The sequence below is a fragment of the Corvus brachyrhynchos genome, unplaced genomic scaffold (genome assembly GCF_000691975.1).
Source record: "Corvus brachyrhynchos isolate BGI_N302 unplaced genomic scaffold, ASM69197v1 scaffold17, whole genome shotgun sequence".
NCBI classification, from domain to species: domain Eukaryota; kingdom Metazoa; phylum Chordata; class Aves; order Passeriformes; family Corvidae; genus Corvus; species Corvus brachyrhynchos.
Window position 1 is genome coordinate 16,141,411 of NW_008240046.1, and position 25,761 is coordinate 16,167,171.

General features: G+C 34.5%; 1 protein-coding gene across 1 annotated transcript in view; it reads left to right on the forward strand.

Annotated features, from left to right (window-relative positions):
• Positions 1-25,508, forward strand: part of GPM6A (glycoprotein M6A) — a 123,205-nt gene extending 97,697 nt beyond the window's left edge. The window contains exons 3-7 of the mRNA XM_008641486.2: positions 894-1,050; positions 14,219-14,372; positions 16,436-16,512; positions 17,847-17,912; positions 23,267-25,508. Coding sequence (XP_008639708.1) covers positions 894-1,050; positions 14,219-14,372; positions 16,436-16,512; positions 17,847-17,912; positions 23,267-23,419 — 607 coding nt within the window. The 3' untranslated portion in view covers positions 23,420-25,508. The remainder of the gene's footprint in view (positions 1-893; positions 1,051-14,218; positions 14,373-16,435; positions 16,513-17,846; positions 17,913-23,266) is intronic.
• Positions 25,509-25,761: the final 253 nt, after the last annotated feature.

Below are 25,761 nucleotides of genomic sequence, written 5' to 3' on the forward strand. Positions count from 1 at the left end.
CTGCTGATCTAAGGCTATGGTCAGTAGGAATGTTTCCAAGCTTAAACAGAGCAGAGAGGTGCTACTGAAAATCTTTTCACTAACTGGTCATGAGAGAGCATTTAGGAGGCAGATCCTTGAGCCAATGTTGAACTTCTAGGCAGTGCTGGGCAGAACAACCACACAACCCAGGTAACCTTCTCTGTAGTGAACTGAGCCTTCTAGGATTCTGCATGTCACACTGCAAGCCATCCCTCCGTTGCTTCAGCTGTGTCTGTGAAATGATGTTTTAAAGCCGCACTATAGAAGAATTCCAGATGATCTGACCTCATTACTTCTGGAATAATATGTTTCTGGTTTGAAGGAATCTCTCTTGATGACTTTATTATTCTGTGTTGGACACTTGGTCCACCAGAGAATAAGTGGGAGAGTAACAATGACAAGATAGTGCAGACTGACATTGCAGCTTGAGAACTACTTGTATGTGCAGAAAGTTTTATTGAAGAATGTATCTTCTATAACATAAGTACTGGATAGGATGTGTGACTCAGCTGATGTGTGAGATTTCCTTTTCCTTTTGTTTTTTTCTTTTCCACTTCATTTAGAGAAAAAAAATAAACTGAAAAATAACTGACTTTTAAATTAATGTGAGAATTTTTGCTGTCTTACCTACCCAGACGAATTTTACATTTAATTAGATTAAATAACCCAGTGTTTCTTATATCAATGCTATTTTATTTCAAAGTTCATTCCTGTCCTCAGTTTCAGCTGTCATTATGGCACATCAACACTTAAACGGACTCCAGTGTAGAAAGTTTGAGACTTAGTGGGTCTTAGTGGGATTATCTCACCCTGAAATTTCAGTCAGCTTTAAATATTTATGCAGATAATTAATTTTTGCTGTTCCTTTACAGGATTGACATCTTCAAGTATGTGATATATGGTGTAGCAGCTGCATTCTTTGTATACGGCATTCTGCTGATGGTGGAGGGATTCTTTACGACTGGTGCCATCAAGGATCTCTATGGAGATTTCAAAATCACCACTTGCGGCAGATGTGTGAGTGCCTGGGTAAGTGGTTAAGAAGGCTTTTGTACTTATAACAAATTCATCATGCTTTGTATATTTTTTCGTGCCTTGTGATGTTTATTTTTTGGTTTTGTGTTTCTTTAATATTTTGTGATACCTCAGTTCAGTGTTTAAAAATTACAGCAAAGGAGAACAGAGTGTTACAAACGTTCTCTGTATTGGTTAAATGCTAAGTAATTCTTGCTACTCAGGAGTAATGAATTCCACCCGTTGAATGAGAAAGCTCATTACCTCAGCAATGTAAGCTGTACTGAACAGGACTAAACTGTAAGGCCTACAGCTCTACTGGGAAAGAAATATTTCCCTTACTAATATTTTCAGTTATTTTAGGAATCTTGCTTGTTCCTCTTTGGAACAAGCTGAAACCTGTCATCAGGTTCTATTTTGTTTCTAAATGGCAAAGAGTCCATTATTTACTCCTGTGTTAATCTCTGATTTGGAGAGACCATTCACTTATGACCCTGGAAAACCTAGATTCAAAAAATTCCTATTTGTACTAGGACTTAAATGAAAGTTTCTCATACTAAAATTCCTGACTGTTTCAACTGGGATTATTATTTTAACATTTCTGTTCAGTGTCAGGTAGGTAACAATTTTTTTTTGGTATTTGATTGTTCTGAATCTAAGGTAAGAGGCCTGTGCACTTGGTATCTTTTGGAGTTGGATAAATCTGCAAACACAGCCTTCATCAAAACCTCATATTTTGTGATGAATATTAAATGAATAATACACCCAAATAGATCTGTGTGTTAAAGTACACTTATTTTTATGCTATATTAACAATAAAGAACCTTACTTTCCTCATCAGTAATAATTTGCATTGCTTGTGTTTTACTTTGAGAAGCCCTGGGCTGATACACATTGTGCAGCTGAGGTTAAGGCTATACACTCTTTATGGTCACAATTACAACAATCCATCAATTAGTTTGAGTTAAATACATTGTGGTCATTATTGCTGAAGTCAGTGGAATTTTTTTCTTTTTCTTGGTGAAAAACCCCATGAATCTGTTGTTTGATTGCTTGTCTCATTTTGATGATATGTCAGTAAGATTGTTATACAAATGTCTGGAGTCACTTTTGATTATTATTCTAGCTTTAGTGTCTGTGCTCTAGAGAGTATGTGTCAATTAAAACTTGATACCCTTTCTGATTAGGCTGATTTTCATTGTCTCATCCTTAAAATTCCTAATGGGAAAACAACATTTGAGATTTGGAAAAAAAAAAAAAATTGGAATTAGAAAATATTTTAATCCAGCAATGATGTGTTTAGAATTTATTCAGTTCCTTAACACACGCAATGACATAAAGAAATAGGATAGAACCTAAGAACAACAAAAAGAAGAGTGGAGAGGTAAATGAAACCGAATCAGTGTTGTACGTCGAGGCCAGATTGTTCAATTGTTAAAAATGTGCTGTAATAAATTTTTTTGGGTACAGTTGCCAAAATGAGATAATGCTGTTGAAAAGAGTTGGCAGATACTACAAGCTGCAAGAAAGCTTCCTTGTATACAGTTTTGAGCTAGTAATTTTGTGAGTATTAAAATTTAATCTGTCAAAGATTAAACAGTTGGTTCCTTTTAGCAATGCCTTAATACTAACAGAAATGTACACACAGGATATTTGTTGTTTTGAAAAACTAATATTATAAAAATGGCTCCACATCAAAAGCACCTTTGTAAGAAGTCCAATTGTGACTATGATTTCACATCAAATTTGTTGATGTCTTTCTAAATAGAAGTTTAGCATGTTACAGTCTGAAAATGAAGTCCCTCATCTTTACTGTTGTCGCTAGTTGTTTGTCATTAATACTTTGCACGAGCAAATTTGTTATGTCAGTGACTAAACCTACTTTGAAAATGGAGGAAAAAAAATCAATAAAAAATTTAAAGAAGGCAAAGTTTATTTTAACTTGTATTTCTAGATATGGAAATATGAAAAGCAGTGGCTTTTTCTCAAGAAATATTTTTGAAAAGCAGGCTTTTCAGAACACTGATAGCCAACATCTGAAGAAACTTTTCGTGTGCCCTTCTGACCTCCCTCCTCAGCTGCAAATAGCTCACTTTCTAGCTCTGAATAGGAAAAATAGGGTAAAAAGAATTTTTTTTGCCTGAAGTAATGGAAAAAGAAATAGCTCAACCTAACCTTTCCAGTGACAATATAGCTGACTAATCAGCTGTTTTGAGCATTCAGAGGCTTAGCATCCAAGTCGTGTCAGTGCTGCCATGGAGTAGAGCCTCTCACATCTGAGAGAGGCCTTGTGAAAGTGACAGTGAAGACTCAATGTTTGCAGACTTAATTTACTGTGAAAAGTAAAAAAAAAGCAGTAAAACAATACCAGTCACATTCAAGGAGGAATGGCTTTGTTTCTAGTTTTCATTTTTCAATGCCTGAACATGCTTTTAGGGTATTAAATACACAGTCATATATAACAGTTCTGCAGCATGATTGGTAAAGAATGGGAGACAGGCCTGAAGCCAACTGTAACACTGTTTTCATGTTTGCAGTTTAATACCCTTCCTATTTATATTCAGATCCGTTGGTCATGGAAAGCCTCATTTACACCTTGTTTTTGAATATCTGCTTGCACGGTCAATAGAAAAAAATGAACAAAGAAACACAATGACACTTTCCCCCTCATTTTATGCTCTAAAATGGGAAAGGGGGTTTGGGGTTGTTTTTTATTTCATCAGAAAACATATAATTGGTGGTTGTATTTCTATTTCTTTGTATCTTGCTTTTAAAAAGAACCATGCTAAGGCTCTAGAGAAAGATGCTTTATGTGCTAAACTGCACTGACATATACTTTCTGTGTCTTTAGTTTTAGGATTATTTTATTTAAATTACTGACAAGGATTTTTCTGCCTTCGAAAATAATTCTGGGTACCTGATTACCTATGTGCTATTTCACACACGCTTCTTGAGTGCCTAAACTATAACATGAGCTTCCCAAAATATTTCCAGATTTTATTTTGCAAAAAAAAATGGAAGCTGCACAAATGTTTTGAAAAACTATCTGTGAACTCGTTACTTCATCTTTTCCTTACCAGACCAGTTGTTCTAGAGGCAGTGAAACTGCATCATATTGATATTCAATTCTTTGTGTAACAGGAAGAAGAGAGCTCAGTGCAGGCTCATCTGGCTTTCCCACCCAGAACAGATGTATTATTTCTGAATGTTAGAAATGAAGTTCTCATTTCTGAAGATTAGATACCCTGTCTGGATATTCTGGGGAAAAAATGCTGAGCTGACAGACAGGGAGGCCTTGCTTCTGATTAAATTCTGCTCCATCTGAGGAATATAGTATGCTTCATACTATATTTGTGAGAAATAAAGGACCTTCTCTCCAAGACAGCAGATATTCTTATGGGTCCAGAGCCCTTTAATCCAATCTTAACTAAGAAAAGTATCTAAAAATCTCTTGTCCCCCTACATGTTAAGTTGTGCATGCCGTAAGTCATTTCAGAGAGTGATATGGGAAATGGGGAAGGTGAGATTCATAGCGCTCTGACCTTTCAGATTGCTCAACTGAATACCAGAAGCATGAATTTTTTCCAGAAATTACCCAGAAGCTAATGGAGTAGTTAATTTCAGAGGTAATATATTATGACACAGATATATCCCACCTAATTAGGAATGTCACTAAGGTTGTCAAGAGAAAGGCTTATGCTCCTTCAGCAGTTAAAGGAGAGGGAGGCTTAGGCAAACTTTGTCATATGAACTGAATTTTTTTGTGACTTCCCTATTTTCTGCAAAGAGAATAACCCTTAAGTCTTTTAAGTTATGTCTTTCATATTAAGCTCTTCAATAACTGTATACATTTAGTTGAATGTATCCTGCCTGGCCCCTTTAGTTGGAACTTAGGTGAATAACATTTGCTATCTAAACACTGCTGGAGTTAATAGATGAAAGAAAACATATTAGCAATTTTATAGATTGTTGGAATTCATCTTTCCCCTGGATGCTAGACCAGTGTTGGAATTTCTTTAGAGAACTCTGTTCCTTGCAGTCTTCTGCTCTTGATCTTGAAATAGGAAGAACAAGACCCAGAAAAAGTTCAAAACTCAGTTGAATGGTTAAGAGAGTCATCTTTATGCCATTCTCTCCCAACTGCATTGCTAGTATACATATGGTATCTAGAAAAGAAAGAAGAAAGCAAGTTATTTTTTTCACTATTTGTTATATTTTTAGAAATCTTTTGCAGTGAGCTCAGAAATTATTTTGTTATACGTTTCTAGTTGCTGACTCTACTTTTTATCTGTCTTATTTCTGTAATCTGTTCAAGCCTTTTTGTTTTTCTTTATTGTATAGTTCCAGATTTTCCCACTCAGGAATATTGCACCCATAAAATCCTTCTTTCATTTGGTATTCCTTTTCTCCCACAACTTGCCATGTGTTGTATATTCAGCGTTTTTGTTGACTGCAGTGTTCATTACTTCCTTTAATAGAGGAGTGGGACAGACATTGTAATGTTCCTTGCCAGTACCTTCTCAGCTTCTCTTAGTCTTGCTGCTAGCTGATAGCAATGTTACTGCTGGTGATAAACCAGATGAAATGTTTTTGCTTCAGATTGTGCTGTGCATCTTGCACATCGATGACAGATTTTTTTTCTTGGCATGTGAGCTCAGTCAATAAGTATTTTTTGTTAATTAAATTGCTGTCATGCATTTCCAAAGTATGCTTGACTTTGGGAGAGGTTGCACTTTCTCCATGGGCTCTTTCTATTACGGATCATCATAAATTGCTCAAGATGATAGCTTTATTTCCCCTACGTTCAGGTAATCCATCTCAGCTTTAACTTGAATGTTTCCTCAGATGATGACAGTTTTCCCTGATCCTTGTTTTCAGCTGGCCAACTTATTCACTGCATCTAGCATCTTACTCTTTTTATAGTTATTTAAGCCTTTGAGTATCAGTGGAATTATCACAAACTCATTATTTTTATGGTGAAAGAAAACCCACAGAAACTATATACGTTTGTTCTCTGTTCATATGAAAAAGCTTTGTTCATGTGAACTGCGTCTTCCTATTGATGTCTTAGGAATTTATAGTTAGCTTTGTAAATATTTTTGGCATTGTTTGCACAGGAAGGAGGGAAACTTTTAAATTTATCATTTAAGGTCACAATAAAAGCTTAAAAATCTGTGTTATTGATTCTGAATGCTTGGCAAGACAGGAAACAAGCAAGGAAGGTCCCTACACCTTCATTTTCACATGGGCTTCTCAAAGCCCACTAAGAATATATCAGGAAAGAGCACACATAGGTTTTTTTTGACAGCCAAGTAAAAAGTTTGAGTGACACATCTGTTTAGAGTTATAAGTATTATTTCTACTTTCTAGTTTAAGCTTCATTGGCTTGTGTCCAACTACAAACCATGGAAACTTCCTGAAAAAATGTTGCAATTCAAATTTTGGAAATGTGAAAAATGTAAAAAATCTGTATTGTTCAGTCTTTTCCCAGCTGAGTGATGTACCTTCCTCAGTGTATAGAAAACTTGTCATCACTGAAAACCATTATATTATGGTTCAGGATTTTATAAATAAGTTATCAGCTATTTGCTAGCATAACCTGGAAAATTTACTACTAGGATTAGCCTACAATATCAGGGAAAGGGTAATTATGGAAATGACTGTTTTTCTTACTTTATGTCTTTGAATTGAATAGTTATGTGGCATGAACATAGAAGAGCACATGAAAAAGGAGTATTTAATGAAGAAATCTAATATGTATTCTAAAAAGCCAGTTTTAAAACCAGATTATTTATTTTTAATCACATTTAAATACAAAGCGAATATCTTAGGTATATTCCCAGATAGTACCTCCTATTGTTGGAAAAACACCACCAGAAAGAAAAACAAAAGGAGGAGGATAACTTTGAGAATGTGAAAATATAAGCATATGCATTTTGAGAAAAAGTAATTCCTGTTTGAATGATTGTGAAAAAAAGTACATAAGAAATTCTACTTTTGTCAAGCAGCAGTAAAAATCCAGTGCTTTCTGTAGGGCTTCAGAAACCTGTCAGACTATAAAAATTATTGTCTTGCCTGAAGGACATATAAAATAACTAATGATAACAACTTTAGGCAACAATGCTACAAACCCATCAACATTCTAAAAAAAATTCAGAAATAAAAAATAAATTAGAATGTTTGGTTTACAAGGAAGTACCAAAGAGAGAAATTATATGATCTTAAGGTAAAACTTATATTTGTATCAATGCAAAGCCATCTTCTTCAAACTGATATTTCATCGATTTGTTTACTAAGCAATATTTCGAAAAGTGAAGCAATTTGTTAGAGAATCATTTCTGAGGTGACTGTGGAAAACTTCTCCACTGCTACCAATAAATCAGCAGCATAAATCAGAAAGTAAGCCAGCTTTCTATATGCATCTAAATGATTTCCAAAGCCATAGAAATAATGCATGGAGTATTTTAACCTTGAAATACACATTTAAAGAAAATTTTAGAAAAATGTATGTGCAGACAAAAGCAGAAAGTAACAGTGAGAATTGCTCCTAATTTTGACAAAATCAGGTTTTTTTTCTTCCACCTAAACTATCTGTAGAAGAAAAATGTTTTAAAAAGCCCAAAAAAACCCTGGTCCATAAAATAAATTCAATTTTCTTGGATTTCATATTTTGCTAGTCATATATTTTAAAAATCAAAGGAAATTCACATTAGGTAATATTTAGTAAATGAATGAATTTCAGTTAGGCAAACCTGAGAAGTCTGTCCCTCTATGAAGAGAAATTTAGACCAATACTGGCTTTTTTTTCTTCTCAAAGCAGTTGATTTGAATGCAAGCCAAGGAGGATCAAACACATGACAGTAATAGCATACCATGAAATCTATCCATGTTTCAACAAGACTCTTGGAGCTGTGCCTGAGAGTATAATATGTCATAGAGAGAGAGAATGAACATGTTTTGTGGAGGAAAAATAATAAATGTCCAAGAAGAGATTGTTAGCAATGAAAGGGATACTACAGACCAAGCAGAAAGGACTTTGCAAGTGTGTGTTTTCTGTGGTTTGCAGTGCATTGAGTGGTAATATCAGAACAGCAGTCTCTTCCAGCAGCGTTGTATATAAAATGAAACAAGTTGAAATACTTTTGTTTCATCTTTTATTTCTCTCCATGAATGAGGCGTGGATTTGGAGATGTTAATGTTTGGAATGGAGATGTTAATTTGGAAATGAGAATGTTAGAGGCCGTTTCCTTATGAGCTCCTCAACAGTCCTTCTTAAACATACTAATGTCTAAAGACATCTACACAGTTTTTTTTATTTCAGTTTCTGATTTATTTACATTTAAATAAATAATAGCATTTTTGGTTCTAGACAACATTTTAGATTAAGCAGCAAAGGCTGTTCGAGCTTCTGCATTGTTAAAATATTTTCCAGAGGAACTCTGCAACTTTTTTACTTGCTCTTTTTCATATTTGCATATGGGGAATTATACATGTAAGATGCTGTTGCAAAAAAAAATCCATTGGGAAGAGGTGGAAATATTTATGTAGAGATTCTTCTCTAAAAATGAAAAAAAATTTCAAAAATTTGCTGGATGAAATCTGAACCTCTCGAAAGAAGAATTAAACTGCTGTGGGGTAATAATACAGGTGACAAACAGGAGCAAACATCTAATCTCTAAACTACTCTGTCATAAAAGTTTATTCATAACATGACATTATTGAGTCTGGACTGTTGATGTAAGGTGTAGTCAGAACTCTGCACTATAGAAAACTGAATGCAAATAAACAATAGGCCTAAAGTGGGAACCCATGTAGTTCTTTAAATCTGACTTCTTGTACTGAAGACAGAACTGTGCACTCTATCAGTACTCTACCAGTACAACTTCATCAAGACAAATTTCAGCATTTGAGAAAATATGTGTCAGCTGCAATTAATAATTTTAAAAGAGTATGTAAATGCATTTATGCAGAATGTGCACAGGGTAAGGAGACAGTAGCAATAACTCAGAGGAATTTTTTTCTGAGTAAAATGAACAAGATGAAGCAGAAGGCCTGATAGCCAAAGGTTAGTTATGAATCTAAGGTTGGGCAAAGTGCTAAAACTAATTAAGTTTTTATTAGTATTGAAAGCAAATATATGGACAATCGAAAGTGAATGGGACATTTGAGAGACAGGGCAATTCAGGAAATAATTGAAAAGATCTTTCTGTTCATGCATCTGTGTGGCCAAAAAGTCCAACACAGGGCCTTGTTCTGATATTTCCTGTTTTGAAAATGCACCCAAAACCAGGACTACACTGCACTGCAGGGGCCAGCTGCTTTCCAGTGTTCCCATCAGAGACAGCCAGGCTAACTCCGGGCTTATCCTGGGTGAGGTCCAGCACTGCCAGGAATTCATAATGAAGCATGATAGGCTTTGGGCAGGATGGATGTACATGATCTCTGTAGATACCGTTTTGATCGCTGGCAAAAACTGTCAAAGACAATTTCTGAAGCTGTGAAGAGGTTTGGAAGGAATGTCTTAGTTCATGTAGCTGAAAGTAAACATTTTTTGTGGGTGTGTCATAGAATAATAAATCCAAATGGGATGGAAACACAGCAAGGCGTACATCTTTTTGCAAGTCTCTGGGCTGAGAGCTCACATCAGGGAGTTCATATAAAATAAATACATGATGAGATTCAGAGAAAGTGTAAAAGTAAGTACTGAGTGGTTTGGAACAAAGATAAAATTACATGGCAAATGAGTTTCTAGAGTTAAGTTTTATTTGGGCACTTAATTTGTTGCTATGTTTCTGTATTATTTCTCTTGTTGTAAGCAGTAGTGTCCTCATAAAATGAAATGAAGTTTAATTTGGTTCCTTTTCATTCCATGTCTGTCTGTAGAAAGATATGATTTCACTTTCTCTGTCCCTAGGGCCACTGAAGCCATCACACAATGTTTCTTCAGGGGTACTAAAATATTTATAACAAAACTAAAACAAGAACAGTGTTTGAAATTTAATGAATGCACTTTTCATGGGACAACTACCCATAAATTAAAAAGAAGGAGGGGAAAAAAAAAAAGGAGTAACTGAAATCTTGATCTTATTAAAACAGATACGATTTAGGTAATGTTTTCAGTGGAAAAAGGATTTCAACCAGATGTGACCACCAAGGAAGTTGTGCTCCGCACATATAATTTCAGAATATACTCTGAAATACCTTCTTCCTGACATTGGTCTGTTTTGATTAAAATAATCATTCTATAAGGCTGATGATTCGCCTACTTTGATAATTTATAACTCAGAAAAGCCATTACAGGGACTGAAAAGCTTACAAAATCTGGCAAGAGGGTTTTGCCAGCCATAGGGATGGTACAAAAAAGTAACCACTGAAAAGTTTGAAGATTTGCTTGTTCAAATAATTATTCATTTAACTATTCTTTGCAAATGTGAGCTGAGTTTAAATTAGTGATCTTTTATCTTCATGATTTGGCAGATGAATTTCACTATTACCTCTAGTTTGTTTTGAGTTTATGTGTTTGGCTTCTTAGACTGAAAATCAAACTGATCAGAGAAAGTAATTCTCACTATAAACACAATAGATAGAATGCTAAAGAACAAACTGTGATATCTCTTTAAGGTGCTATACTGCTATTTCAGAAACCTTTGGCTTGTCATGTAGCAGAATGCTACTTCAAAGGAGAAAGATACCTTTGAACCTCAGGAGGCTGAGCTCTGAATTTAATTCCTGGAGTGAACAGGCTCCTTAAGCGTTACTTGTAAGTTCTCTAGAGCAAAGAGGGTTAGGTTGTAATAGCAGAGGAAATTATCTACAAAAAGACTTTATTTTTTCCTGTGCTTATTTTTTATAAAATAATTCACATTTTCATTCAATTATAAAACAAATTTATAAGCTAACACCTGCTATGGCTAGAAACTAGTAATTTGTTGTGCAAGGTTAAACATTTTTACTTCTCTTACAGGAGGAATTATATTACTGCCCAGATCACATTTCTGTGGTTCGCTTCACTGATATCAGTGATAGCAGCTTTCAGGCATAAGCCATAACTACCACATGGTTTGAGTTTTATATTTTAGTCATTCTTACTTAAAAGAAAGGAAGCTTACGCATTTTTTCCTGTCTTCTTGGTGTTCTTGGTGTTATGCCACGTAATTAGGCACATCACTGGCCATTGGCCCTTCAGCTGAAAGTAACTGACAGGAAAACTGAAGTTCTTCCTTTTCTAAAATATGTTTTTAAAATGAAATCATCATTTGAGTGACTTTTCTGAAATACTCAACCGATCAGGTCCATGTTTTTAAAGAGAATCCGTTCTATAAACAAGCACGCAATTCTCTCTGAGAAGGCAGCTCTTATGACTCACAGCAACTATCATCTGACAGATTTTTATGGCTATCATTTTATGCCCAAGGCAGATTTTTTAGAGACTAATAAGCTCTTTTTTTCCCCTCTTTGCTATACCAATGCTTTGTATTATCTGAGATTTTAAAGCAGGCTTCTTCATCTCTACTACAGAACAGAAAATAAATAGATATTAAAAATAATTTGTAATGCTCATAGTAAGGCCAATCTTTTTTACTCCATTTGGTGTTAATCACAAAATAGGAAGATTCCTAAATCTATATGGAGCCCAGTCATAAAAACAGTTATTACATTTCAGTAATGTAACTAATATAAAAAATTTAGTACTCCATTAAACTATTATGATTTGCTACACTGAGACGTAATAAATTCATTAAATATTGTTATTTCACTAATTCTAGAAGACTCACAAGTAAGACTTCAGACTTGCTTGTGTTTGACAAGCTCAGAATATAGGCTAGGAGGCTGGTTTACTTTTAAAACACTTGTAGAAGATAGTCAACTGAGAATTTAAAGTCTACACCAAAACAGTCTTATTTCTTATTTCTTAATCCTGCCTTAGAAAAAAAAGAGTGCAAGTCTTTAGCTTGATAATAAATTAAGATTGGACACAGCAGTTTAGTTGGGAATTCATAGCCCTGAATCTACATTTCTAAGTAATTTTCCAAGTAATTATTTGTAAGTGCGTGCCTGGGGCCGAGCCAGATGTTGTTTCACTAGCTTTAACACTGTAATATGGAAAGGAAAAAAGAAACCAGTAAAACAACAACAACAACAGAAAAGTATTTACTTGTGTTATCTCTGCAATAGATGGAACAGAATTTCCAGTATATAAAGCCACTGACACATGGAAAGGTCTACTGTAATATTCAAGGGTCCATATTTATTATGGACTTTGCTATCACTTTCTCTGTTTTATCAGTTGGGTTTCTAGTAAGTGGGTTCTTGGGAAAATTTGGAGTGGAAGACAGCCATTATCTGCATGAATGCATTTTTTGAAATCTTTATGCATAAATTAGAAACATCAATTTTCCTTTTAAACTAGCTGGATGTTGAGTGAAAAGTTAAAATAGTTTGTAACTCTCAAACTGGTAGGCATGGAGGTAAAGTATGAGTATTGAAACATGGACTTCTAACTAAAGAAAAGGAGAGAAAGTTGATATCAAAGGTATTAAACAACTTTGTGAACTACTTCTACAAGTCTCATTCACCTAGGGACAATCAGGAAAATTAATCTGAAGTAAATTTTAAACTGGATTAATTAAACTTCATTAAATACCTATGTAAATATACTTCCTCAGAATAAAAATTAATTTTATTTAATAATATTTGGAAGTGAGTTTAAGTAAATCAAATTAAGGTCTCTTTAATATTGCTTGAGAACATCCATCCTATAACTTCAAAGCAATAAAAGTGCCTCATTTAAAATTCAGACCTTTTGTTTTGGATTTCTTTTCCTGATCAATGTAGATAAGCCACCCTACTACAATATTTAGTACCATTTACAACTGCTTAGAGTCTGACCTTATTTGATTTCCATAACTAAAATTTGAATTTATATTAGGCTATTTTCTGTATTACATGATGTGAGGGAACTTATATTTAAAAAAAAACAAAAAACAAAAAAGAAAATATCTTCCATTTTCCCCTTATTTACTCTTTAAGGTTTAATTTTAAGCAGATTGTAGACTAGCTTATTCAGCTTCCAAAAATATTTCTTATTTCTTATTCTCAGAGCCAATATTTTTCTGAGGTAAACAGCGACAAAAGTGTTAGTGTGCTGACACATTTTTATTTCCAGTAATGTGTTAAGATAAATCAGCATTTCTGAAGACACCCAATGCTGGGGCTATTTGGATTCAATATTTAGAGACTGATTTCCACATTTTACTGTGTAGCCTCTTCATATCCTTTCCACAATATATAATGAAAAGATGGTTTGTTATTGATGAGGGTGTTTCCCAGTGGTCTCAGGCCAGCAAAGGAGCAGCAAGGTAGCATGTTTACATATTTACAAGACATGGGTGTACCAGCATGACTGCTGGCTGAGAAGGCAAGGAGAGAGCTCAATGCCTCCTGAGAGCACATTGCTGCAGTCCTGAGACTTTTCGCTAAAGAAAGCAAGCATGTAGCCTTTGGAGAACACATGATGCAAAGCATGTAATCTACTGTGTTTCTTATTAATAGAAGTAACCACCCTACTTTTCTTTCTGAATGATGAATTAGATTGTATCTAGACCCCAAATATATCTGAATGCAATAACAGAATGGTAAAAATATAGTCTCAGTGGTTCAACACAAAATGGATTTGCCAGTGAGATTTTGTGGCAGTCATAGAAAAAGGCTCATTTATATTAAAAGCCCAATTTTAAAATCAGAAGAAGCAAAACCTACAGTATTTAATTTTAATTTTTTGCATCATGATTGATAGTGAAATATACAACCATATCTTGTCCTAACTATGGAGTAGTGGTGATGAGAGAGAGGGACAGATACACTTCACAAGGCATGTAGCTGTCTGTACTTCAGGTGCTGTGCTGTGCATCCATCGTTGGCACAAGAGTGAGAGGAACATGGAGTAAGCTTGCATTTCTAGAAGCATAATTCTTCTTCAGAAACAACATGTTAGTGCTCTGGCATCATTTTGACCTGATCATTAATAGATTATCAGACCACAACCATAAGCTGAATAAGGACAGAAACAGACAAAGCCAGTCACAGATGCATTTGTTACTTCTCAGTGGCTCCTTTTTTTCCAATGGTGTATCAGTTAAGCTCTGACTTACCACTGGTTTTGTTTTTCCCTCTTTTACTGCAGTTTATTATGCTGACATACATCTTTATGTTGGCCTGGCTTGGCGTTACAGCTTTTACTTCTCTGCCTGTTTACATGTACTTCAATCTGTGGACCATTTGCCGAAATGCCACCGTAGTGGACGGAGCTAATCTCTGCTTGGATCTTCGCCAATATGGTATGTAAAGAAAAAGCACTGAATGAAAAGTAAGATTTCACAAAAGAAAGCATTCCACTGTTTTGCTTCCACGTATCTGAAATGAACTGTTCAGTGTTTCTGAAACAACTGTTTAGTGTCTCTCTCTTCCCTTCTACACACTAGTCTAAGTGTGTAAGAGGCAAACTGCATTTCCATACCTGACAAAATTGAGTCAACCTTGTCCATCTTCTCAGAGTAATAAAAATCTGTCATGGGGCTTCTGCTTAGTCTCTTCTTTAGAAATTGCTGGAAATTTTCTAAAATGCTTAATTAGCCATTTATCTGGAAAATTACTCTAGTCTTGTGGTAGGACACTGACTTGGAGATGTGAGATCCTAGGGTATCAGCTGTCTCTGCAGAGGTGAATTGGGACATGACAAGATTGATTGCTTCCAAAAATTTTGATGAGGACCAACAATACCAATAGTAACACTCTTAAGAAAGAGGTTAGAATAGTGTGGGGATATGCATCTATGTGTGTTTTGAGAGGATGTGAAATTTGGATAGAAAGGGATTTGTAATCTTAAAATGCCTGAGAATTCCTGTGAGGGTAATTCAATTCCTTCCTTCTACAAGACTGATTCGATTCTAATGTTGTGGTCTCAGCAGTTTCTCAACCCACAGAGCTTTGGGTAATCATAGTCTCTACAGACATTTTCTTGTCTTTTGTTTCCTTGGCCTAAAATAAAATAATAGTATATTTTTAATTAAATGGAGATATAAAAGATGCTACATTTCCTGGCAAAGAAACGGTTTCATTCATAGTAAACATTTCAATTAACTTGAAATAAAATATTTGACATTTTTCTTTCATGAGAGGGAAGGAAAGTTGGGTTTTTTTATTATTTATTGAGTTTTTTCCTACACAGCATGGCAGGTCAGTTTAAAAGCAATTATCTGTATAGATCCCATCAGATGTATTAATTTTTCTTTCTATGACCTTTTATTTTGTTAAAATTTATGACTATTTTTTTATTAATTCTACTTAGAGTGTTCATAGAACACTAACATATAACATATAAAGTGTGTGTTCTGTGAATGTACCTGTTTCCTGTAGATTCAGTGCAAAAAACCACTGATTAATATTAGGAAAGAATCATTTTTCATGATAACTGAGTTAATTGCAGCTTTTTCTTCAAGCTAGTCTTTGATTTAGTATCTGGACATCACCTAAAGGAAGTAAGGTAGCAGATTCTAGTTATTATTGCTTATAAGAGAAACAATTAAGTATAAGTTTGTGTAGTGCTTTTTTATAACTTGTGAAAGAAGCTTTATACCAGATCCATATGTCTGAAAGCAATATACAGCGCATTTCTCCACATGAGGGTAGAGAAGGTTTTAAGTGTATTTACTGGTTGCAAATAATTTCTGGCTTTTTAATTGTTGTACTGATCAAAGTGGGGAAGATATTTTCAAAAATGGCTGAAAAATTGTTACCTACATGTTTCATACTAGGGCTTTTACTAAATAGATGATGTGTTAGTTTTGTGCTGGCTAAAATAGAATAGAATCCTAGAATGGTTTTAGTTGGAAGGCACCTTAAAGAACAGGTCCAACTCCCTGCCATGGGGCAGGGACACCTTCCTCTAGATCAAGTTGCTCAGGACCACATCCAACCTGTCCTTCAACACTTCCAGGAATGGGATGTCCACCATTTATCAGGGAAACATGTTCCAGTGCCTCAACACCCTCGCAATAAGGAATTTCTTCCTCACATCTAACCTAAACTTATCCTCTTTCAGTTTAAGCCATTACCCCTTGTTCTACTGCTGCATGCCCTTGTATAAAGTCCCTCTCCAGCTCTCTTGGCAGCCCTTTTTAGTTACTGGAAGGCTGCTATAGGGTCTCCCCAGAGCCTTCTCTTCTTCTGGCTGTGAAATTCCAACTGGCTCATCTTGTCTTCACAGGAGAGTCGCTCCAGACTCCTGATTGTCAACAAAACCCAGATATAATTTTTAAAATAAGTTCTTAGCTTTTCTCATGCAGAGGAAGTTGATCTGTACTAGGAATACTAAATAATGTGAATATTTATACTTCTCCAGGTATTGTAACTATTGGAGAGGAAAAGAAATTGTGCACTTCATCAGAAAGTTTCATCAAGATGTGTGACTCTAATGAGGTAAATAAATATCACAGTATTTTTGGCAAATCCATAATATATGTTGTAGTAGGAAGTAGCTGATCTGTGTTTTCTTACTGCTAATGTTCTAATTTTAGCTATGATGGTGAATAAAATCACAGCAAAAAATACAGTCAAGCAAGTAGTTTTCCTAGTCTTTTACCAAGTACCAAATTTAGTCAGTGCAATTTCTCCATTCATTTGTTTTCTAAATGCATTTGTGGTTTGTTTGGTTGGGATTTTTTAATAATTCCAATATCTCATTCTTTGTTCCTGAGATATTTTTGAAAGCTAATGCTCCTGCTGCATGATGAACAGGTCCATATAATGAATCATTGATTGAAGGGCTTATGATTACTGTTGTGACAGGAGAGTAAAGAATTCAAATGGATTTGGCCAAACCTTGTTTTGTGTTAGGATAGTAGCTCTTAGTACATCTTCTTTGTAGTTTTTCCCTTGGGCAAATGCCACCTGTTTCAGGGCAGCTGAGGGTTCTGGTTTTGTTTTTAAATGATAAAGGATGAAGACAGGACAAACAAAATTACATCTCCCTAAAACAAAGAGAGGCTAAAATGCTGATCCTTCTGAAGCGAAAGGGATCAACACTTGATAAATGTTTTACTGGGTCTTACTATGCTTGAATAAATCTTAGAGTGAAGGTACACAATCCACCCTTATACCAAAACCATCTTAGAAACTGCAGCTCTTATACTGTAGTTGACTCTGTGACTGCTGCATAAATCAGGTCACTGAAATTAAAAGCAAAAGTAATCATTTGGTTTGAGGTGAGATGAGGAAGGTGGTTAATTTGAATTATATAAGTAACCTGGTTTATATTTTATCACTATGAACAAATTAGATAGGCAAATATGAGAGGAAAGTGTATCAATATATGTGGATGGAAAGGTACAGTTAATGAAGGGAAAATGGGGTTTCTTAGGCTGTCTCTGCCACTGGAGAAGCCACCACAAACATAATTCTTGTAAGGTAGTATTGTAGTATTGTAACATAAAAAAAAAAAAAACAAACAAATCCTTCAAAATGTACTGGAGTGCTTATTTTTAAATAATTAATTTTCTTAATATTTTATTATGTAAATGCTATATTTTTAAATGGAGTTATGCTTTTTCCCCGATATGAGCATTGTAACAAAACAAGCACGAGCACAATGACATGTAGTGATGTCAATCTCTTGGAAAAATATTCGTATTCATTACTTTTGTGGAAGGGTGGCACCAGGAAGGTAATTATTTGTTCTACGTTATTCTGAATTTTTGTTCAGTTTCTCTTTGGTGTACAACCATGAAAGTCCTTTCCTTTGTCTCCCTTTGCAGCTAAATATGACATTCCACTTGTTCATTGTGGCACTTGCTGGAGCTGGAGCAGCAGTCATTGCTATGGTAAGCTACCCAAGACTCTACTCCTCATCTGAGTTGCTAATACCTTCTGGTTCTGACTTAGGATCAGCTGTTGAATTTCCACATCATCACTCAATGCTATTATTAAAATATAGTTCTGTAATTCAATCCTCTCTTTTTCTTTTTCTTTTTTTTTTAATATGTTTATGGATTCCCTTTGAAGTAGAATATAATTATTACTTTTTTAAATTAAAAAAAAGACCTTTAAATCTGTGCTAAGAATTTTTAGTATTCTCTTGCTGTATTCAGGCCCGTGTCTGAATTCACGTGTCTGTGTTGTAACCATAGTATTATACTTTTATGATCTCTGCCTTTCTGGGTATTCATAGGCTTGCCACGCTGCTATTTTAGGAGCAGAATCTTTTTGTCAGTTCTGGGAATATATAGGAATGTGTTGATTTTTCTGTCAGGACTAATTTTTCTGCTCCTTTATAATGAAGATTACTTTAAATTTAGTGACATTTTGTCAATGAGAAGGTTCCACTGAGGAAAAAGTGTATGAGCTATTGCCCTGCTCTTCTGTCTGCTGTATTTGCTTAAGCATAAAGATATTTTTAGACCTGCTATTCTGTACTGGTGTAGGTTTGCATTATGCATACTGGAATGGGAAATGAAAAATGACTGTTGCTTGGTGCTGATGCATTCATAAGTGTTAGTGGTGGTGATTACTATATACTCCTTATACTAGTAAATTTTTATGGATCCTAGGGCCATGATTATTTTGTTATCCTCAGAATTACTTTTGTAAAAGAGTACATTCCGAAAATATTCAATGAAGCTAGTATTCCTCTTGCATTCATGGGGTTTTTTTCATCTGCCATTTTTTCAGTGTTACATGACACCCTGCAAACAGCAAAGATAGCTAAATGAAAAATATATGTTTTCAATGTAGTTTTTGTTCTAAGGTGACAAATAATAAGTGTAATATTAGAATACAATTCATATTAATAATTTAATTGGTTTTCCAAACTGAATTTTTTCTGCTTACAGTTCCAAAAATGATGACCTTATAGCAATTATGGTAGTATATCATTAGTGTTAGGAAATTATAACCAAAAGACCATTAGTTTTCCATTGTATGATTGTTTTGAAGTATATTCAGTAATTATTATCAAATGCTATTTTGTTCAGATGAAAATTCTACATTTCAAATGAGTTTTGAATCCAAATAGCCACCAAAAGATATTCAATGAATAATAACACATTTCCAGTGAAAAAAAATTAAGTAGGTACATTGTGCCACATAGTTTAAATGCATAATACTTTCAATGAAGTTTTTAAAAAGACCCTTCAAAGCTCAGCATATCAAAGATGCCATAGATGTGTTACACCAAACACAAATACCCTAGGAATTCAGGTTGATGGCACACATTTATTCACATAATTTTGAAGGTTACCCATATCCAAGTGCACTTTCTGTTGAATTCTGTGACTGCACAGAACAGACATGACAACACTGTTTCAACAAAAATACAAATTAGTGCTCTAAGTACTAGTAAATTACATAGTGTCCCAATGCTGGTAGATGTATGTTTCATTAAATGTTTGCAATAGTTTTGTATATATTTCAAGTTTGTAATTTTTTTGTTTGTCTTTAACCTACCATTCTAATCTGTTTGGTACCTGGTAAAGACTAGCACGTTCCACTCTGATGCTGGTAACTTCTAAAACTAGCATACCAGACCACATCTGAAGGTTGAGACATGTTCTTCACACTTGACACAGTAGCCCAAACACAAGGGATAGGCCATGAGGGAAAATTCAGAATTTTGAGGTTGGGTATGCAGATATTAAAAATTCTCTTTAAGGGAGTTTACTGTCCCAAGGAAAAAGTAATGTAAGGTAGGAAAAATCAATTTGGGGTCCTAACTATCTCATCGAGGAAGAAGAAAATATCTTTTTTCCCCCAGATCCTACGCTCAAATTAGCAGACAGAGGTAGTGCATCAGCAGTGGACTGAGGTGAGAAACAGTGTGCAGAAGCCATTTAAGTCATTGGAGAACCACTGCCCTTCACTACATGTGCTGTTTCAAGAATAATCACAGATATGAAATTTTGTCATTTGTCTTTGTGTATATCCGGACCTGTAGCAGATCTCCATGTTTGTGAAATTCAACAGGAAAATGAGATTAAAATACCAGTCTTTTACAAAAGAAAAATCTTATGAATGTAATGCACTCTTAAAATATTTCTTACGAACAGTTACTTTAAACCAGAGGAGTCCATCTGACTAAAGGAGTAAGTATATTGTATTTATAGCCCGTCAGTAACAGTAGTGCAACTTCAGGGACACTGCTGAATAACTGAATTGGTAAAATCTGCTCTCTGACATGACATTTTAAGTTTTGACATCAATATACTCCACTGTATCCTCACTTCTGGATTTGTAAACATTTGCCAGACTATTTAATATCAAAAGATTTCCTAAACTCTCTAAAGTCAATATGATTCTACAAAAGTCACAAAAGAATCAGCTAATTCATAAACGTTAAGACTATCTGTTCTCAGGATACTTTTCATGAAACTGCATTTTAAAAATATATTTTTTCAAAAAGTAGTCATTTATTACAAAATGACCACAAAAATTGTTAATACTTGCAAAGCCATTTGGTCACAAATCACCATTTCCCCATATCTCTCAGTCTCAGATTTGTATATGAATGTTAGAATATTTTCACAATTCACTAAAACCTCTTTAGTCTGCAAAGAAGAATGTTGTTTCGGGGTTCAAAAGGAGGATTGTCCTATGTATTAGGACTGAGATATAGGAAACATCAAATTTTTTAGAGTATGTCAGGGAAAGTTTCATTTTGCAGCAAAGAAAACTGTCAAAGAGTTTATTTTGAAAATATATCATTCTTATGTCAACACAAGATGGGACAAAAAGAACCAAACTCAAAATGTGGTAGAATTGAAGAAGATATCTAAGCAGAACAGGTATGGAAAGACCCTGCACTGTCTTGCATATGTCTGTAATTGAAACCTCCTGAGGCAAACTGTGGAAACTGTCTGGCTTCAATTTAAATAAGCCTTGACGAGGGCCCCACTGGCTTCAGGCTATTCAGGTCATGGAATTGTGAAATGCAATTAGACAGCCACTTAGAAATGGCCTCCTTAGTGTGGCAATGTTATCTAGGAACTTGGTGTTAAAATAAAAAACAAAGGTGGCGGGACTGTTCAATGTATATGTCGTTATAAAACATGGATATGTATTTGAGATTATGTAAGTTAAAGTAGGAGTTTCCTGGCAAGTCTTCCTACTTACAGTGAATGTGAACTCCAAGTTTTCAACAGTTACTATAGTAGCTTGGCCCTATAACTTCTTATGGAAGGAATGAGCAAAAAATGGGTGTTTAATGAAGGTCAGACTGTGACCAATATATCTTCAAAATAATCTAATATTTTAATAAAAAAAGAAAAATCCCAAGTGAAACTACAAGACATTAAGTTTAAATTTGTCTCTTACTGGGTCATTATTTTGTGAGGATAAGAAAAGTGCATACATCATCCCATTTTTATCACAGATTCTTCAGTTGCAAGGATTTCTGGCAGATGTGTTTCAAAAGGTCATGAAGATGTGAGTACACTGCTCAGATACCTCCCACTCTCAGAATTCTCATGTCTACAATCTGTTTGAGTTTCAGATTGTATTTTTAACTGAAATTTCAGCCTCAAAGGACCAGTATTCATGTTTTCATTGGGTGCAATCTGTAAATAAGATGACAGAATTGTTAGGTTCACCAGACTGTTTTGACTTTTCTCAAGAGTTTTACCATGGAGGAAATTTAAGGCATTTCATTCAGTACAGTGGGGATTCAGGATTAGAGTCTCTTGTTTGATCTAGAAATGCCTGATCCAGAAACTACCCATGGTGAAAGCTTTTGGAAGAGCTGAGTTAGGATAGAAGGTGTTTCTTTTTCCTGTGCGCTAAATTATGACCAGAGAGTGTTCCAGAGTGACATACGACATGCTGCCATCTCCAAAATCTATCCTCACAGGTTGTCTTAGTAGTGCTGTTCTACAGATATTAAGAAACTCCTAAAAACACGCAGAAATACAACTCTCTAGGTTTTTTTCCTAGAGGACTGATTAACTGACCTTCTTTCTATGTTTTGGCTCCTCAAGTCAGACAGTTTTCCTCAAATAAGGATTAGTTGGAAGCTTGACATAAAACATGAGGATAAAAAAGATAGCAAAAACAAGGGCTTCAGAATGCTTTCCTTGATCTTAGTTATCCAGATTAAGAAATGTACTTTTGCCTGTACTAATCAGCAACAATTGCTAACAAACATTTGTGGGGAAAAAAAAATCCAAACATTGGCTTTTCCAAAAGAGAAAAAACATATTAAAATGGATCTGTTTATTTAGTACGAATCTAAAATACTCATATCTACAACAGTAAAACATGAACAGGAGAATTTTCATAATCCTAAAGTGGTTATTATTTATTGTATTATTATTATTCCATTTTCCATTAATTGAATCCAGTCTAATTTCTTGCTTTCTTAAAGAGGGGTGAAATATTTTGGATCTCACAAAATTGTCCATTGCCTCTAAAAGGAAGTTGATTAACATAAATTTAAGAGACGCTCTCATCAGAAAGTGTCTGAAAGCCTGCTAGGGAGGGAATAAGTGTTCATAGAGTCTCACCATCAACCAGTTGAATACCCTCATGGAACATTTTTATTTTCTGACTGAGTACAGAGACCATCCTTTTTTATTTTTTTTTTTTTGCCAACTATATTTTGTCATATTTTGCCTGACTGAACTTATTTTTCACTTAATGGCAATTTTCCCACAGATTAGCAAGTTAAATACAAAGCTAGAATTGTAGTTGAAAGAAGTAAGTCATGGCTAAGTGGAAAGACAATGCTAACTTTAATAAGAAAGTAAAAAGCAAAACTTTCTGTAATTGTATTAGATATACAATCTTAAGATGTATCATATTTCTATTTTAAGAACTACTTCAACAAATACTTCTTCAGTGGGGAAAAGTGTCCAATAAATACATAACCAGAAGGCATTTTTACACATACAGTTGCAGACAAGCTGAAAAATAATGCAGGGATGATTTGTTGATTTTTCAGGTTTCAGGTTAGTTTTTTTAACCATTTCTACCAACTACCAGTTATAGTAACAGTAACAGCTGTGAGATGAGTAATCTGAAGATTAATGAAGCCTGAATTTGCCATCATGGTCCTATATTACTTCTTGACATAAGAATGCCTCGTTCCTCCTGATGAGAAACCAGTCTCTGTTCTACAGCCTTCAAGTTTAAACGTGCTCTATTCTGACTACCTCTACTGTTGCTTAACTCTGTGTTACCTCTCTTACAGGTTCATTATCTCATGGTCTTGTCTGCCAACTGGGCCTATGTGAAAGATGCTTGCAGAATGCAAAAATATGAGGATATTAAATCAAAGGAGGAACAAGAGCTGCATGATATTCATTCTACTCGCTCTAAAGAGCGGCTCAATGCTTACACATAAAAGAAACCTTGTCTTACTTCCTAACATGTGAATGCTTTGTTGTTTAACTAAAGGCCATCCTACCATTTTAAAAACAATTGAAAGTGCTTCTCACAAAAGATAGTTTAGGTGACTTACATATCACCTACATACAATTCTTGGTTGTCTAGCACTTGGTTTCTTAATTAGTTCTTACTTTGTGTGACCATTCTATACCACAAAGCTCCTAAATAGCCTTTCCTGAATCCCTTTAAGCTAATTAGTTCTGATAGATCAAGGATACTAAACTATTGTCAAATACAACTATGTGTTTGATTTTTTTAATCACTTTGTATGTGTTATGCATAACACCTTTTGCATTGTTTCTTATATGTTTTTGGAAAAAAAAGTAGCTTTTTATACTTTTTAGTTTTGAGTTCAGTAACTACTTTAACTACAGGTATACTTCAAAGGGACCATTGTACATGATGTACAATATATAAAGAAAACATTCTGATGACTTTCCTTTATATATGGAAAACCTGCCAGAGGGACCCTGATCAACTTGAATGAAGGTCCTAAGAACGTTTTAAACAATCAAAGGTGCAATTTCTAAATTTGTAATAGTGGGTAAAAAAAAAGAAAAAAAAATGAAAAAAGAAAAAAAAGAAAAAAAGAAAAAAGTGCTTCTTATCTTTGTTAACATTGTATTATTGATGTTTTTAAAGAATATTCTCTTGTTTCAAGTTCCATGGGTGATAATTCCTGTTTGTATTGTGAGCATGCAGTCCGTGGTGCTAACAATGCATGGCCACTTGCCTTTTGAAGGAATTCAATACCACGGCTACCTGTTAACGAGTTATGGTATATAGACAACTGTTAATTAAGTGATATAGTTATTCATAGTTTTCTACAGAATAATCTCTCTTTAATTCAATGATGGTTATGCTAAATTGGAGCTGTCCATGTGATGATGTAAGAAATTACTGCTTAGCTACATTTATGAAAGTAATATATCAAAAATGCAGTGACCATAGGAGTCAGATGTCTTTTTACCTGCTTTAAAAATTTAAATGGATTGCACCTGCCTGAACTGTAAAAGATATATTAAAGGAGACTTCCATAAATGTTATAGCTTGGCTTCTAGCTTTCCTACACATAATGGTTTACCTGTATTACGTTGAAGTAAGGTGAAAGACCACTACAGAGCTTATTATTTCAAAGTGTAGTAATATATTTGAACCTTTATTTTGATAGGAAAATTTTACCAGAAAGATAGTTCATCTTAATTTGAAATAATTACCTGTATCAAAAACAGAACAAAAAACCCTATTTAAGAAAAGTCGGTATTATTGGACCAAATTTGGTGGATTTTTTTTTTATGTTGCCTATTTCTAATGCTACAAGAATGCTGTAAAGTGTCTTTTAAAGTGATGTAGCCTGACAAGACATTTTTGTCAGTGTTAAAAATCTTAGGTAGTTTTGTGCACTTATTGGACCATTGTGAATTCTCTCTCAGTGTAAGTGCATTTCTAATAAAACTTCTTGAGTAAAACTCTTCTTTGTACTATTACTAGTCATGCATCATCAGTAATTTTTAACAATTCTTGTAGTAAGTAGAAGGTAATACTATAGTTACTTGTGGCATGATAATGCATTAAGTAGTATTAGTTGGTTGAGTTTTTTTCTTTTTCTTTTCTTTTGCTTGTTTTGGGGTTTTTTTGGTTGTGTTTTTGATTTGGGGTTTTGGTTTTGGTTTGGATTTTTTTTACACTTAAGCTGTCCTACGGGGCCAACAGTTTTCTGCTAACGTGCAGTACCGGTATTACAGTTCTGCAAAAAGTATTAGGAACCTCTTTTTGGATTCTATATTGTAGTGTTTCAGTTTTGTGTCTTAAAATGTTTGTGCTGATTTTTAAAACTATGTCTTTTAAACTCATGTAATGATGTTAATGCTTTTGGCTCTTCTCTGGTATTAGAGTTTGTATTTTCACAAAGAATGCTTTGTAGCAGGCATTAATCTGTTTTGTACATAAATGTGCCAACAGCTTGATGGTGGCGTTTTTGAAATGTAGAACAAAGTGCTTGCAAAATGTAATAAACACACTTGTGTACTTTGTGTTCTTGTTAATTCTTTGTGTAGTTCTTCTTTGCCTCTACTGGACAGGTCATTGTAACCAGAAATGGAAGAAGCTTGTTCCTCCTATGGACCTTGCTATTGCACAGATTGCTTTGAATATACCTCTCAATCAGCACTTAGTGTCAGAAATCATACATCCTAAGAATAAGAGAGTAAAATATTTTCTAAGAGCAGAGTTTCATAGTCTAAGAAGTGCCAAGTAACAGGAGCCACACTTGCTGTATTTTTGACATATCAGTCAAAA